The following is a 17049-nucleotide window of genomic DNA, read 5'->3' on the forward strand; positions in this document are numbered from 1 at the left end:
AGACACACTAAGAATGACAGCCCACTGTTTTGACCAAAAATATATTTACTTTTAAGTATTAATTTGAGTAGAAACTTTTGGAAAAAAGTATATATACAAATCTAGTACATATATTTAGAGCTGAATATTTTTAAAGTAAAACCGTAACTTTAAGAATTCTATTATGAATGACAAATATATTATTAATATCAAGCATAATACATCAGAAATTCATTGAACTGAATATTTGAAAAGTTCAATAGCAGTTATACAATAACTAATTTAGAATCCAGTAGGCACGAGTGAACTTCCTGAATAACCTTTTATTACATACTGAGAACACAGAAAGGAAGAGTGGAAATCTGTAACCATAATCTTCAAGGATATTTATTCATGAACTACAAACAGACAACTCCCTTATTAGAGAACCAAAATTATATATACACAAGATCCAATGCAGCCACACTCTCTCTCAATGCATAAATTATTCTCTTGAGGGGGAGAAAGGCATCAGAACAGCATTACCTACTTTAAAATATGTCAGTGCTGAAAATGTAGCCACTAATGATACCTAATTGTATTAGCTGTAGATTTAAAAGAGACATTAGACAATATCCTCATTTTGTTTTATTTTTTTATTTAAGCCAGTCAGTTAACAGTGGTTAATAAAATTATGTAGGTTTCAGCTGTAAAATTCTGTAAGTGTTAAGGTCCAGAAATTAAGTGAACAACAGGATGTGACTTGCCCAAAGGGATAACTACACAGTAACTGAAATGCAAATAAAATTCAAATATCCCAGCCCTTAATCCAGAGCTCATTCCATAAATTCACATTGCCTTACGGTGACCAGTGACCCCAGGAGTCTGACCTATATGGTACCACATAGATTGTATTGAATACAACACAAGTATAACCTATTTTGAAAGTTCTCTCTTCATAATAAGACAGGGAAGACGCACAGACAAACGGAAGAATCTAACTTCCTAAATCACCCTCTCTGTCTGAATAAGAAGTAACAGGAGAAAGGAAAAACCACTCACCTCTTGCATTGAACAGAAAGATAAAATTAAAAAATAGATTATCCTCTAGAAGTGGAAGATAGGTAAAGAGAATGTATATTGCATGGAAAGTATCTAGCTCTTTCTCAACAGGACAAGATCTTCAACATTCTAAATTATAAAATCTTCATAATAACCCTAACACACTAGCTCAGGAAACATAAAATTATACCAGCTACCATTTTTTCCTGAAATAATGGAAAAATGGTACTCCAATGTCAGTTTTTACACACACTCACACACACACACAATTAGGTACTTACTGAGCTATAGAGATAACCTTCACCATTCATGGCCACGTAGAGGCTGGCCTTCACCCCTTGGATGGCCACCACGCGCAGGCCCACAGGAATCAGATTGAAGAGGGCTAGAAGGGGAAAAGCGAGAAAAAGGATCGGTGATCTTTTAAATCAATTATCTTTTTTATTAAGATGATGCTTAAGAATTAAAAGCTGTGAACTAAATTGATGGGGGAGGGTGGGAGGGAGGGAGAGAAGGAAGGAAGGAAGGAAGGAAGGAAGGAAGGAAGGAAGGAAGGAAGGAAGGAAGGAAGGAAGGAAAGAGGGAGGGAGGGAGGGAGGGAGGGAGGGTGTCTAAGGGTGGGAAGAGCTCACCCTTCTTGTCTCTGCACCACCACTATGTAGTTTCAGGTAAACCACATAAACTTCCCTACAACAAAGGAGTTATATTACAAGAATCTGAGGGTACAAGATCTCTGCTCTGCAAAATGAACACATATTCAAACCATGTAATATAAGACATTTGTTTATTAACAAATAATTTAAACCAAATTTTTTTCAATAGTGGAATGTACTTGTAGTCAGAAATACTAATAAATTATGGTCTTGTAACACATGCCACAACTTCTTTCTCTGCTCTTACCTCTGTCCTTGTCCTACTGAAATAAGAAGCATTGTACAAGACCTCAAAGTCTAGGTGGGGGGAGAAAGCTAAGACATATGGAATCATCTGATACAGTGTATAATTTATCCCTATAATTAACTGTAATATATGCATTCTATATATAGTCTCTATGTTACAGAGCCCAGAAAAATGGAAGGTCTGTGCAGAATGAAGTATTCGGGAAATGTCACACAGAGAAGGTGGGACCTGAGTTGACGCTAACAGAAAGGGCAGCAGTTGACTGAGCTAGGGAAAAAGGACATTTAGTGAGGCAGTACATCAGGTGGTTCTTCAGGGTAATGGATGTATACAGGAAGGGACCGGCAGATTGGAGGATGTCTTTCATACTGCGTAGAAACGGAAAGGAACGCCACGTAGATAAAGTACAGAGGAGTAACTGAGACTCCGCGGCACTCTAATCCTAGAGACCTAGACCTTTCTAAATAGGCAACAAGAAGTTGACGTACAGAGAGGCAAGAAGCCAGGTTACAAAAATGCGTCATGCTTGCAGACAACATAACTTCTGAACCTACCACTCAGGAGCGGCGTGGTTTTGAGCCATTCATTTAACCTCTCTGCTTTAGCTTTTCTGTCTGTAAAATGGGCATGATAGTCCTTACTGCACAGAGTTAATAGAAGAATCAAATGCATGATCATGCTCTTGGAAGCTTTTCACAAAAGAGGTGTTCTCTCTATGTGAGTTATTTGTCAGATATTATTTTCTGCATGCCAAGTAAGGTTAGCATGGGACCTAATGTAAAAACTCACATATCACTCCAGTAATATTTGAGTTTATATTCAGGAGGCTACTTAATACTTTAAAAAATAATACTTCATAATTGTGTAACACTTTTCAAAATGTTGATAATCCATTATTGTATTTGACCCACAACCATAAACACTAAGAAAAGTTTAGGACAGGATGATTATCCTCATTTTTAGAAGGGCAAACACATTCAGAGAGATAATCTGGGTTAAACAGTATCTGAAAAAGCTTTTCTAGCTCTCTAATGGGGTTACCTACCCAAAGTACCATATTTCCCCCTTCTTCCCTTTTAAGTTTAATTTCTCCTAATATCTGTTTTTACTTTCCTGTGAGGTTACAGATGATTAGCTGTTTCCTTACATACCCTGCCGCTAGCTGTGGCTATGGCCTCGGCACTGGCCAGTAAGATGCAAACTGAAGGGTCTTTGTAGGCATCAAGTCTCCTTCCTCATACACAGCTTGGAAGTGCCCCTAGCCTTGTTTTGGACCCTTTGCCTGACTGCTGGTGGGACAGGCGTGTTGGTGCCGGATCACCCCAGACCATGAAAACAAGGGCTCCTCCTGAGGGAACGGTGGTGGGTGAGATGGAAGGACTGGGTTCCAAGGGACTTTGTGGACCAGTGGCACCACTTGCCTATTCAATTACCCAGGTCTGGCATTTATGTGTGAAAATAAGTTTATTTTATTTTAGTCTGCGAAACAGAGCCAATCCTCATCCTAACCAATAGAGATTGTTAAAGAAAATAGTTAACATGGGTGATGCAAACAAATATAAGATTCTTCATACATGGTAAGTAAATGCCTGGACTAGAAAAACAGCAGGTTCAATGACAGTTCTCATGAAAAACATAATGAAATCCAAAATTGTGCACAATGTCTTTCTAAGGTCAAGATTTCCCAGGAAAAATGCAAGACCATCATTTAGCTAAAATAGAAATTTTTTAGAAATCAACTATAAAACTTTACCTATCTGAGGAGAGTGGGAAAATTACTAAAGCGAGGCAGGGAAAAAGCCAAAAACTTGTATGAAAGTTTTATATGAACATGAAGTGATAATGGCTTTAAATGGTATGCTTTAGGAAATTTAACACGCCCATAAAAATCAGTGAACAATTTGAAATTAGACTGTTTACAGGTAAAAGCTACAAACTGTTCTCTTTGGGGGGATCTGCATTTGCCTCCTAAATTCTTGAGAAGTGGAAAATGACTTACCCTTATCTCTTATTTGTCTTCAGTGTGGCGCACCAGCTCTAGCTCACAGGAGCCCTTGCTACTCAGTGAGAATTCCTCCTTTCTCCACTCTTTCCCTTCATCCTCAAAGCCACTGTCCTAACTCATAGCAGCTAAGCCACACCATTCAAGTACTTTGCTCCTACACATACCATTTCCCTTCTTACAATTTCTAGTGATTGATTCCTCATCACCTTCAAGATGGATTCAAGTCTTTACTCCGGCCCTCAAAACCCTTTACAACCTGGTTCCAACCCACACTTCTAGTCTCCTACATGTTACTCATTCCATCCACCATAATCAGCTTCATAAAGATTTGCTAAGTCCCTCATTGATAAAGATGTAATATACCTAGGCTGAACTACTTTTTTTTCTTTTGTCCTCTATTAAAAAAGCCTATTTTCCCATTTCTAAATTTGGTCAACTCTTTTCATCCTTTAAGACCAATCTTATTTATCTGATCTCCCTTCTCCTACCTTTTAACCCTGTGTTTTTTCTTACTTCATTCCCTAGGTTTTCAATATCACTTTTCCCCTGTCTCCAGGCTGACACCCAGCCACGCTTGAAATGACACACCAAATGCCTAGTGCTTTCCCTCATTTCTCATTTATCCAAGACCTGGATCTACACTGTATTTACAATTCATCATTTTCTTCCTTAAAATATATGTTTCATCTCGTAAACATATCTAGATTTTGAGATATCAAAAAAAGGATCCCATCTAAGCCATATTTGTATAATATGGAGAGAAGGCAAGAGGGAAGGCATAAGAGAAAGACAGAATAACAAAGACAAGAAACAAAGAGAGACTGTAAGAGAGAATAAGGAGGGCAGAATACATTCTATTTATATTCAGGATCCCAGTAAACATTTGCTGAATAAAGACTGCAATTGTAAGCCAAATAGAGTCCAAGCATCTAATCTGACATTTGAACATCTTCTCAATCTTGTCCTTTCCAAAAGGAGTATCTCATTCTAAATCTTTATGCAAATGTCACACTTATATTTTTAACTGAAATAATGAAGTTGTTGTTCTAGGGACTCATAAACTAAACTCAATCATTAAACCCCAGGGAGAAAAATAATGAGGACAAAGGATAGTTTCTTCAACAAACAGTGTTGGGAAAACTGGATATTTACATTTCAAAGAACAAAACTGGACCCTTATATCATAAACAAACAAATAAAACTCAAAATGGATTAAAAATCTAAACAGAGAACCTGAAACTGTAAATATCCTAGAAAAAAACACAGAAAATCTTCTTCACATTGATCTTACCAGTGATTTCTTGGCTATGGCACCAGAAACAGAGGCAACAAATAAAAATAGACAAGTGGGACTACATCAAACTAAAAATCTTCCCAGGAAAAGAAGCAACCAACAGAATAAAAAATGCAACCTGAGAATGGGAGGAAATACCTGAAAACCATGTATATGATAAGGATTGAAAACCCAAGATATATAAGTAATTGTTACAGCTCAATAGCAAGTAATAATAATAAAAACCCAATTAAAATAGGCAAAAGATCTGAATAGACATTTCTCAAAAGACAATATACAAATGCACACCACAGATACATGAAAAGTGTTCAATATCACAAATCATCAGAGAAACACAAATCAAAACCAAAATGAGATATCACCTAAAACCTGTTAAAAGGAGCACAAACAAGAAGGAAGGAAGGAAGGAAGGAAGGAAAGGAAGGAAGGAAAGAAGGAAGGAAGGAAGATGAATGTAACGGGTTGTTGAGGATGTAGTAAAAACAGAACCTTTGTGCACCGTTGACAGGAATGCAGTCACTTATGGGAGACAGTAAAGAAGCTCCTATGAAAATTAAATATGGACCCACCCCCATCATATCAGCTAGAAATCCCACTCCTGGGTTATATTTCAAGGAGCTGAAATCAGGATCTCAAGAATATATCTGCCCTCCTATGTTCATTGCAGCATTATTCACAATAGCTGAGATATGAAAACAAGTACCCATATGTGGATAAACAAAGTGTGATATAGACATATAATGGAAAAAATATTCAGCACTTAAAAATAAGAAAATCTGGTCCTAGACAACATGGATGAAACTGGAGGACACTATGCTAAATGAAATAAGCCAGTTCTAGAAGGACAAATACTGTGTTACTTCACTTCTATGAATTATCTACAGTGATTGAACTCATGAAAGCAGAGTAGAATGGTGGATGCCAGAAGCTAGAGGGAAACGGCAGTGGCAGATGTTGTTCAATGGGTGTACAGTTTCAGTTACACAACACGAATATGCTCTAGAGATAGGCTGTACAACACAGTACTTACAGCAAACAACATTATATCAGGCACTTAAAAATTTGTCAAGAGAGTAGATCTTACCACACACACAAAGCAGAGGAAAGCAAAAGGCATGGGGAAATTTGAAATTAGTGGGTATGTTCATTGTATTGATTGCAATTATGGTTCCGTGGGTGTATGCATATGTCAAAACTCATAAAATTTTATACATTAAGTATGCACATTTTTCTATATCAATTATAATTCTATAAAGCTGTTCTTTAAAAAGGCAATAAAAGAAAATGGTAATAAAATTTAGTAGAGGAATTGCACTGATACACTCAGTCTTGCCTGTATCTATGTACTTTGTTATGTAAATCTGCAATGGTCTAGAAGGATATTCTGCCCTATCTCTTGATACTGAGCTCAGCCATGTGACTTGCTTTGGCCAATAGCATGTTAGCAAATGCAAGCAGTCTTGAGAAAGAACTCATACATTCCTATTTGTGCCTTCCTCTCTGTCACTGCATTAAGAACATGCACAAACCAACCTACTGGCCCCAGGAGGAGTATGGAAGGCACACAGAGCATAACAGAGCGCCTCAACAATCCTGCCAAGGCCATCCTGGATTAACTGATAGGTAGCTGACCTTCAGATATGTAATCCAGAAAAGGTCAGTAGAGCTGTGTCACCAATCACCCAGAAACCAGACATAAACCCTTGCTGTTGCATGCAATTAAGGCTATTTTGTTAAATTATTTTGTTCACTAGATTCCACAGATAAGTGAGATCATATAGTATTTTTCTTTTTCTGACTGGCTTAGTTCACTGAGCATAATAAACTCCGTGTCCAACCATGCTGCTGCAAAAGGTAAGATTTCCTCCTTTTTTTATGGCCACATTGTGTATGCCACTGTGTAAATGTACCACAGCTTTTTTATCCACTCATCTATTCGAAGGGCACTTGGACTGTTTTCAGATCTCGGCTATTGTATATCAGGATGCTATGAAGATAAGGGTGCATATTGTCTTTTGAACTGATGTTTCAATGCCCTGAAATATTACAATAAAAAATTCTCAAATTTGATTACAATCCTCAACATGCACATGCAATTACCAATGATGAAACGTAAAGTTTAAATAAACTTTTATAAATTAAATAATAATAATAAAGGATCAATTTTGATTACTCATGATACAGGAAAAATTGAATTATTGTTACTACAGAGAATGTATTATAAAATTATCAGATAAAAGGGTGTTCAAAAATTATAAATACAAGATAATGGAAAAGATATGTAGAGACTCAAACAGCTAATTAAAGTGTTTTTAAATTTCTCCATATTATATAATCTTTGTGATAGCTTTCAGCTTTTAAAATGTACTCTTTTCCAATTTATTTTCTTACCCCACCCACTTTTGTACCTAATTTTCATTTCATTGTGTTATATTTACTTTTCAAAAGGGGTACCCCAAATTATGTAAGCTTTAGGACCTACACTGCTTATGTCAGTATCAGAATAAAATTTAAGTGGAAGGAGAGGCTGAAAGAAAGTAACAAATGAGAGAGAAAAAACTAAAAAGATTATATTAGTTGAATGCCTACTGTTTTTTGCATTTTTTATTGATGTTGAAGTACACTTGTCCCCATTTTCACCCTGCCGCTTCCCCCTTCCTCGCCAACCCCACCTCCCACCGAATGCCTACTTTTTTTTCAGACATCATGCCAGGCATTTTGACATGAAAAAAATTCATTTTTAAAATAAACTAAATCTATGACCACTTCATTGTATTTCAGGAATAAAAGCCCTACTCTCTTTTTTTGTGTAAAAAGTACTTAAATAAAGGGAATGAAAACTGCCATCCTAAACATTGGTATAAAATTCCATGGCCTTAGTTAGTTGAATTCTCATATAGCACTTTGTAAATATCTTGATAATAAGCCTGCTTCAAAAGTCAATTATTTTCTCCACAAATACTTATTATGCACTTACTATATGCTACATATCACGATCGTGTAACAGGGCGCCACTAGGGGGTACAAAAAAGGGATTTGGAATGGGGTCCTAAACTCAAGGTGTCCAGGAAATATTAAGATGCCCTTACCCCCAGCACCACAGGTGTCAGTTGGGGGAAGGGACAAATGGAGCGGGACAGGGGGGCGGGGATTGATAACCTCTTTGCAGATAACCTCTGGAATGGTCATTTAACATATCTATAACCTTTAACTGGTTTCATAGATACATTAAATAGCTGTGGCCATGCTTTGAGCTAGGGAGAAGGGAGTGACTTCCACCCAGGATGTAATTGGGAGACAACACCCCCCTGGTTACAGCACCTGAGTGAGAACTTGGAGTTGATTGGCTCCACGCCATGGGGCCCCACCTGCCCGGACTCACTATGGCAGCCCAGCAAAGCTGGGAGGATATGGGAGTCCTGGCAGGTGTAGCCGATTGTGGGAGGAGTCGGAAATGGGGCTGCATAGGAGGACTGGCTTGGGGATTTAAATGGAGATGCGGCAGTCATTGAGGAGAGAGCCACACAGTTTTGGCCAAGTGAGGATCTCCTCTTGGCCATGCGAAAGAGTCACCATGCAGCTTTAGCAGAGAATTGTTACTCGGCTTTGCCAGAGTGGCAACCCCACCCTCTCAGCAGCTCTGGTGGAGAGAAGAACCATGCAGTTTTGGCCAGAGTGCAGACCCCTGCACCTCTGGTAGAAGAGGCCCACACAGATTTGGGATGCCTCCTTTGGCCATGTGGCTTGGGAAGCAGGAGAGACTTTGCCTGGAAGAAGGGTGAAAGAACTGTCTGTCAGTAGGCCATGAGAAGGTGCCACATGGCTTTGGAGTAATTAGAGATCCTGCCTGGATAGTGACACAGCTGACGGTGCCGGCAGCCTGAAACATGGACGTGTGCTTCTTTTCCAGTTACAGTACCTCAAATTAGGGAAGGGGGAGAAGGAAGCACTGTGGGAGTCTGTGGTTATCCTAAAGGACTTTGATATTTTAATGGGGACATTGGGTCACTACTTTAAGTCTGTACAGCTTTGAATAAACCTTTCCTTTCCTTTTCACAAATCTCTGGCATTGAGAGGTGTCTTTCCTCTGGCAGCAGAGAGACGAGCGCAGTAGGTATTAGTATACTGTCCTTGGGAGGGGCCCCTGTTGTTCTGTAACAGTTTTTGGCATCCCTAGGTGGGCCAAATATTGCTCCCCCCTTAGACCCCTGTTCGTTAACAGGCCAAGGAAATAGATGCATCCAACAAATGTGGTCTCTAAGGAATTATCTTCACCTGTGAATCTTTCTGAGGCTCCTAGTATCCTGTGGACAAGTTGAAGGCACTGGAAACTTGTACCATTATCCTCATTGCCTTGTATAGCATCTTGGTCGTAGATGTCACTACTCAATATTTGCCAAATAAATTATGAATCAGCAGTGGATCTCTTTAAGCTTGCTTAGTTACATATCTTTCTAGGTCACCTTTCCATAGTTAAGCATTAAAGGACAAAATGAAGATAAGATTTACCACACATGAAGTTGAAAGGGAAAGCCAGAAACCCCACATGATACAACGTTTGAGGGGCCGTATGCATAAGATGCACAACACTGCCGTGAGCATGTGCGTCTGCGCAGGGTGAGTCAGGTTTTGTGGGAATGAAGAGGAAGAGAGGAGTTTGGGGCATCCGTTACACCGAAGATAGTACACACATTGTAAAATTACACGGTACCAGAAAAAGGACTTTGTAAAAGTGCTATGTTCTTATTCAACTCAATTTGTACTTATTACCCACACAAGTTATTCCAGTGACAATAGGTTGATAATTCAAAGCACAGCAGGAAGCACCTAATGTGACAACCAATAGAGATGCAAAGAAGAAAAAGAAAGGATAAGAGGAAGAAAAGGAGAGAAAAGGAGGAAAAAAGCTCATTAATGGTTAAAAGCTGTTAAACAGGTAGATCCAGTATCTTCCCAAGAAACTTCAAAGAACGGACTCCTTATTGCTTGTAATACTGAACAGCTATAAAAAGTACAGTTGTAGTTTAAAATTCTGGGTTGAATTTGCTGAATAGACAACGAAAAAATGCACTTTACGACCCACTAAATACCCAAGTAAATGTATAGTGGATGATAATAAGAGAGAATGGAGCAACTGGGGAGTATGATCTGCCCTCTCAATGTAAGATTGTCTTGAAAATTCAGTGTCATTCCCCATACTTCAAAATGTTCTCTATAAAGATACTTCATTGGAGATTAAATAATGTCATATCCTAAAGTCAATACCACATTATTTTCCCTTCAATACTAGAGTGTCTTGAAAAAACAAACATTTGTAATTGTAATATTTACAATAATATTTGTAGGCCACTCAATTTCCCATTAGTCATGGAATTAATATTTAGTCTGGCATTTATTTATCATTCACTAAGGTCAATTTTTCTCCTTCTCTGTTTTCAATAGGAAAATAATCTTAAGGAACGGTTACCAAACTAGGAGATAGTCTGAGTTCTTAAATCCCCCACTATAAAAGTGGTTATACAAATCATAGTACAAAATTATTCAATTTTTTAGCCCTGGCTGGTGTAGCTCAGTGGATTGAGGTACAGGGCACCTGCCTGGGTTGCAGGCCAGTTCCCAGCAGGGGATACATGAAAGACAACCATACCTTGATATTTCTCTCCCTCTCTCCTTCCCTTCCCCTCTAAAGATAAACAAATAAAATCTTTAAAAATTATTCAATTTTAAAAAGCTGAAAGCTATCATAAAGATTATAAAATCTGGGACATAATAAAATATTTTAGTTAACAAGTCAATACATTACTTCTACATTACTTTGTATTTATATTCTTTGAACAACTTTTCCTATAACAATTTTATAATATAGTGAGGCAAATTAATTGTTCTCATGCTAATTCCACAGTATTTCATACACAGCACTTACCACATTCCTTTTTCATATTCATGTATTTGCCTAGGTTTCCCTGCAAACTAAGAATTCTTTCAGAATATAAAATATGTTTTTATGCAGACTGTGTTGTAGAATAGAAGACTACGCAATGTGGTCAGTAAACTTAATTCTCTAAAAAAAAAAGCTTTTCTTACAGAAATGAAAGGAAAGATGTGATTATCCCTAGTTCTTTAGCTATTAATCAAGGAAACAAGATGGGGGTGAAGACTGAGCCTTTGGCCAGAGGGCAGAGCTCTGGCTCAGGATCCCTTCTCCTAATGTTCAGCAGCTTCATGACCTTTGTGACTTGAAGTAATGTAACCTCATTGACCCTGACTTACTGTCTGTTCTGAGTGTTTCATTGACATTATAAAGATCAATTTAAATGATTTTTAAAAGCACTTGTTAAACAATAAAAGTAAAATACAGAGTATTATTATTGGCATTGTGTTTGGTGGTGGTGGTTTTAAAACTCGAAATCTAGACCATTTATACTGGGGGTGCAGGGGCAGGTAAACTGGGTCATAATTATCTCATATTTTAATTTTAATTTCTTATTATGTCATGGGACAAAAAGTAGTCATTCATTTTATCTTATATATTTAAGACCTAGAAAGCAAGAACAACTATGAATTTAAAATAAAACAATAAAAAAGAATAAAAATCAACATACTGGAGGCTATGTTGATTCTATCTGATGACCTATTTTATAAACAATTGGTCAAAATAATTCAACTGTCTGATTTCTTTTCCACGCTTAATTTACTGATTTATGAAATTGATTAGCAGTTTAGAGCTTAAAGACTTAAAATTTTTCTTCTAAGTGTTAGCTGACAGCAAATATTCTATATTTTCTACATAGTGAAAATGAGCAAATGATCGCTTTCTTTGCAAAAGCTACTAGAAATATTTGCCTTAGCTCTAGTAGAAAGCCTACTATTGGCTTTTGATCCTGATATTACCATATAACCTTTTCTGTGTTACTTCAGAGAGGCTCAGAAACTTGAATAATTAACAAGTCAACTCAATGCAATTCTTCTTTTCCCTTAAAATGAAAAATGAAGCACCTCACTGTTGATAATGAAAGCAAATGCCTGTCATCATTCATACCCTGAAGCTAATTCATCTTATACAGAAGACTCATCTCACTGAGTCCATTTGAAGGGAGCAGTGAATAGCGCAGGTGTTGTCCATGAGATCAATGGGCAAAAACACCTCCAAGAAATCTCTGCATGTTTTTAAGCCTTGGGATTTGTGTCTTCCACAAATCTCCCATCAAATCTTATGTTGCCAAAATGGACACTGCAGCCTGTTGGGCTTATACATTAATGCATCACACATATCCCAGACATTGAGGCACACACTTGTAACGCAGTGGTACATAAAGACAGACAGACAGGGTTCCTGCACCGCATTGGTGCCTGTCTCAGTTAGAATAAAAAAGAACTCCACGTATGTACTCTGAATCCATCTTTACAGATGAGGGCACTTCAGCTGGAAGATGCGGTTTTGTAGGGTCACTGAGTTCACCAAGGAAGAGCTAGGATGGGAACCCAGCTGGGCTCTGGTGACTATAAAGCTAGATAAACAAGTGCTGTTCTCAAAAAATAAAAGACATATTCTATTAACCACAAACTAAGCTGCTATAAAGAAAGTAAGGAAAATAGAACTATAGTAAATACATTTGGAAGTTTTTAAAAAGTGTTCATGAGCCAAGCAAAAATGCCCCACCCAAAAAGTATAAAATCTTTAGTTCTTAATTAAAGTTACACAGAAACAAACACAAGCAACCTTGCTTAAAATGGTTTAGATATGCCCAAAGCTCAGCACTTCATTATCATTAAACACCAAAACAAGAAGATAGGTTTGCTTTAAAAAAAAAAACTTCATTGGGAATCTGCCTAGGCTGCAGGTGACTCAGGATGTCTGTGAGTGTGGCCCAACACAAAACTGTAAATTTACAAAAAATTATGAGGTTTTTTTGGTGATTATTTGTCACAATGTATTTAATTTTTGAAAACCAACATATTTTTCTTCCATCATGGCCAGAGAAGCCAAAAGTTTGGATACCACTGGAACTTAGAGAGAGGAAGGGGAGGGGAGGGAGAGGGAAGAGAGAGAGAGATAGAGGTAAACATTGTTGTGAGAAACATCAATCAGTTGCCTCGTGTGCGCACACCAACCAGAGACCAAACCTGCAACCTAGGTATGTGCCTGAACCAGGAATCGAAGCTACAACCTTTTGATCTACGGAATGATGCTCCAACCAAGTGAGCCACTTGGTCAGGGCAAGAAGGCAGTTTTGAAAATCTGTGCATACAATACTGAAGACAGTTACATTTAAATAGTGGAAAGTCAGTGAGATAGCCACAATGAAAGCATTTATAATTCCACTCAAGTTATATTGATGTTGACATTCAAAAATGATATTTATTTCTCATGATTTAAATATACAGTGTGGGGCTAAAGTAGGTTTTCAGTTATGAGGACATGAAACACAGAGTTCATTCTTGTATTAATATTTATTACTGTATTATTTTCCATACAAACAACTGTAAACCTACTTTTGCCCCACCCAGTGAATCAGCCTCATCCCAAAAATATTTTTATGGACATATATATGGTAATATATATTTTTAAGAAATGGAGGAAGAAGTAGTATTTCAAAAGCAACATGATGACTTTTGTCACTAATTATTATTCTCTGGCTTAAAATCTCTCCTTCATCTCATCTCTAGTTACACATCCCTAGCTACACATTTTATTCCCCAAAAGAACCACATTTTACCTATCGCACAATTGCAATTGTTCCATAACTTTCACTGGCTTCCATGTTCTAAAATAGGCTGTGTAAACTCCCATTGTGACAGTCCAGGCACTCTAAAATATGGTCCTGTGACACTTCCACACAATCTCTATGCTTTATCCACACTAATCAGCTCATTTTCCCCCAACAGACCAGCAGCTTTCTCTACTAGGTGATTCTGTGATTCCTTCCCTGAAATGCAATTCTTTTGATCGTAGTTTACACACTTTGCCCCTATACTTCAAGATTCCATTTAAAATCCACTTTCACTGAGCACCTTAGCTTTGGGGCATCTCTCTCATAGCTGAAACCTAGTGATTTTTCTGCATTAACTTTTATTTTACATAAACATCCAACCTCCTCTACTGCTCTGGGAGGACCCAGAAGGCGAGAACTGCACTGGAGTCATCTTTGTAACCCAGTAACAAACACAGAGTTAGCCTTCAATCGTTCGAGTTAACAAAGACAAACTGCGAATATGGCCGTCGTTTGTGAAACTCCTGTCATTTGGTTGCTGTTGTCTGAAATCATATCTTAAGAAGACATCTGAGGCGAGGACACAATGAATGTTGTGAACATTTGGTGATGTCTGCCGTGGTCACAGGAGGGGCACTTGGGGCATTTCTTTGTCATCTCCAGCTTGCAGAACTCCTTTCACAATAAAATACCACCAAACATTTCATAAAATAACAGCAATTTATACTGTACTTTAAAAAATATTGAATAACTGTGTCTCGAAAGTTGTTTTTGTTCTGTTTTGTTTTGTTTTGTTTTTGCTGCATATTACAACCTCCTGGAGAGGTTTTTGGAGTTTTTTTGTTGTTGCTTTTTTAAAAATCTGATTCCTTGCAACACCAACAACAGCTAAATAAAAATCTTTAGGATTGAAGGAGTTTTTTTAAAAAACCCTCAGATGATTTAATGAATATGATAGTTAAAAAGCAATTTTATACTCAATACTTCTATGGTAGTTCTAACAAGCTCAGAGATGAATGCTGGTCGTTACTAAACCTGACCAACCAGTCATGGGACCAAAGCTTGCTGTGGGGAGTTTAGACATATCCTGTAGCTTATTGGAAGGCAGAATCTAAGGCCACATCCAAGACCTACTGAATCAAAATTTTCAGTTTAACAAGATCCTCAGATGATTACCATGCACTTAAAGTTTGAGAAGCACTGTTTTAGATAACTTGTTCTCAAAGTATGGTTTTGTAATCTTATTAGAAATACAAGCCCTCCACCCCCAACTCAGACCTACTGAATCAGAAATTCTGGATTTCTGGTCAAGCTGGAGGTGTAGGTAAACACAGCTCTCCTTACACAACCACAGCAAAAATTACAACTAGACTACAAAACAAATATCATCCAAAATCGACAGAAAATCAAGCTGCATGGAAGTCTGACAACCAAGGAATTAAAGAAGTCACATTCATCCAGATGAGTAGGATCCTAGGGGCAGAGAAATCAAAAGAAAGGAACCAATGGGCAGTCCCACACCCATGTGTGATAGATAAAAAATCAGGAGGGTTATCTCACGAGCAAGGGAGCCCAGCCTATACCAGACCACCCAGACAAGGGTTCCAGTGCAAAGAAGATAAGTCCCCATAACTTCTGGCTGTAAAAGCCAGTGGAGTTTGGGTTTATGGAGGAAACTGCAGGATTCTCAGTAGTCTCTTCTTAAAAAGCCTAAATGGACTTGGGACTTGTGCAGACCCAGTCTCTCTGGGCTTCACCACTGGGGAAGCAGCTGGAAGGGCATCAGTGGTATGTAGAGAGAAACTGAAGTGTCTGGCATCAGGGTGAGTACCAGGGAACAGCTTCTTCCTGGACAAAACTCCAGAGACCAGGTAGAGGCATGGTCCCCTTTCTGAGCCCTCCTGGACACAAAGACACAGAGAGGGAACACCTTATCACAGACTCCATCAACCAGGTTCACACAGGTTGCCCCACCCTGGAGATTACCTAGGCTCTGCCCCATCCAATTTACAGGTGCACTTTTCTACAGTAAACCATGCTACTAAGACACGGGGTAGAAGCAGCTCTACCTAATATATAGAAACAAACACAGGGAAGCTGCCAAAATGAGGAGACAAAAAATACAGCCCAAATGAAAAAATAGAACACTACTTTAGAAAAAAACTCAACAAAATGGAGATAAACAAACTATTAAAGATAGAGTTAAAAACACTGGTTATTAGGATGCTCAAGAAAGTTATTAAGTACTTCAGTGGCATAAAAAAGACCCAGGAAGAAATAAAGGTTACACTAAGTGAAAATAAAAATAAAACCTTTAAAGAAAACATTTACAGAGAACCAACAGGGGAGTGGATGAAGCCGAGAATCAAATCAATAATTTGGAATGTAAGAAAGAAAAAATGCAATCACAACAACAAGAAGAAAGAATACAAAAAAACAAGGATAGGCCAAGGAGTCTCTGGGAAGACTCCGAGCTTTCCAACATTTGAATCGTAAGAGTGTGGGAAGGAAAACCGAAAGAGAAAGAAATTGAAAACTTATTTGAAAAAATAATGAAATAAAACCTCACTAATTTGGTGAAGGAAATCAACATACAAGTCCAGGAAGCACAGAGAGTCCCAGACAAGATGGGCACAAAGAAGACCACTCCAAGACACATCATAATTAAAATGCCAAAGGTTAAAGATAGAGAGAATCTTAAAAGCAGCAAGAGAAAAGCAGAGTTATCTACAAAGGAGTTCCTATAAAAGTTAGCTGATTTCCCAAAAGAAACTTTGCAGGCTAGAAGGGACAGGCAAGAAGTATTCAAAGTGATGAAAAGCAAGGACCTACAACTTAGGTATCATCTGGAATGGAAGGGCATATAAAGTGCTTCTCAGACAAGATAAAGATAAAGAAATTCATCATCACCAAGCCATTATTATGTGAAATGTTAAGGGACTTATTTAAGAAAAAGAAGATCAAAACTATGAACATTAAAATGGCAATAAATTCACAATGATCAACAATGGAATCAAAAAAAGAAACTAACCAAATAAGCAGAACAAAAACAGAATCATAGATAGGGAGATCACATGGAGTGTTATCAGTTAAGAGGGGGAAGAGGAGAATGGGGGGAA

The 17049-nt window shown here is 37.9% G+C and overlaps 1 protein-coding gene across 4 annotated transcripts in view; it reads right to left on the reverse strand.

Moving 5' to 3' along the window:
* FGF12 (fibroblast growth factor 12) overlaps positions 1-17049 on the reverse strand; it is a 513666-nt gene that overhangs the window by 175170 nt on the left and 321447 nt on the right. For all 4 annotated transcript variants that reach the window (XM_037039936.1, XM_037039945.1, XM_037039927.1 and 1 more), the window contains one exon: positions 1302-1405. In XM_037039936.1, the coding sequence (XP_036895831.1) occupies positions 1302-1405 (104 nt within the window). The remainder of the gene's footprint in view (positions 1-1301; positions 1406-17049) is intronic.

This window comes from Sturnira hondurensis, unplaced genomic scaffold (genome assembly GCF_014824575.4).
Source record: "Sturnira hondurensis isolate 20B ecotype Veracruz unplaced genomic scaffold, ASM1482457v3 Scaffold0000396, whole genome shotgun sequence".
Taxonomy (NCBI): domain Eukaryota; kingdom Metazoa; phylum Chordata; class Mammalia; order Chiroptera; family Phyllostomidae; genus Sturnira; species Sturnira hondurensis.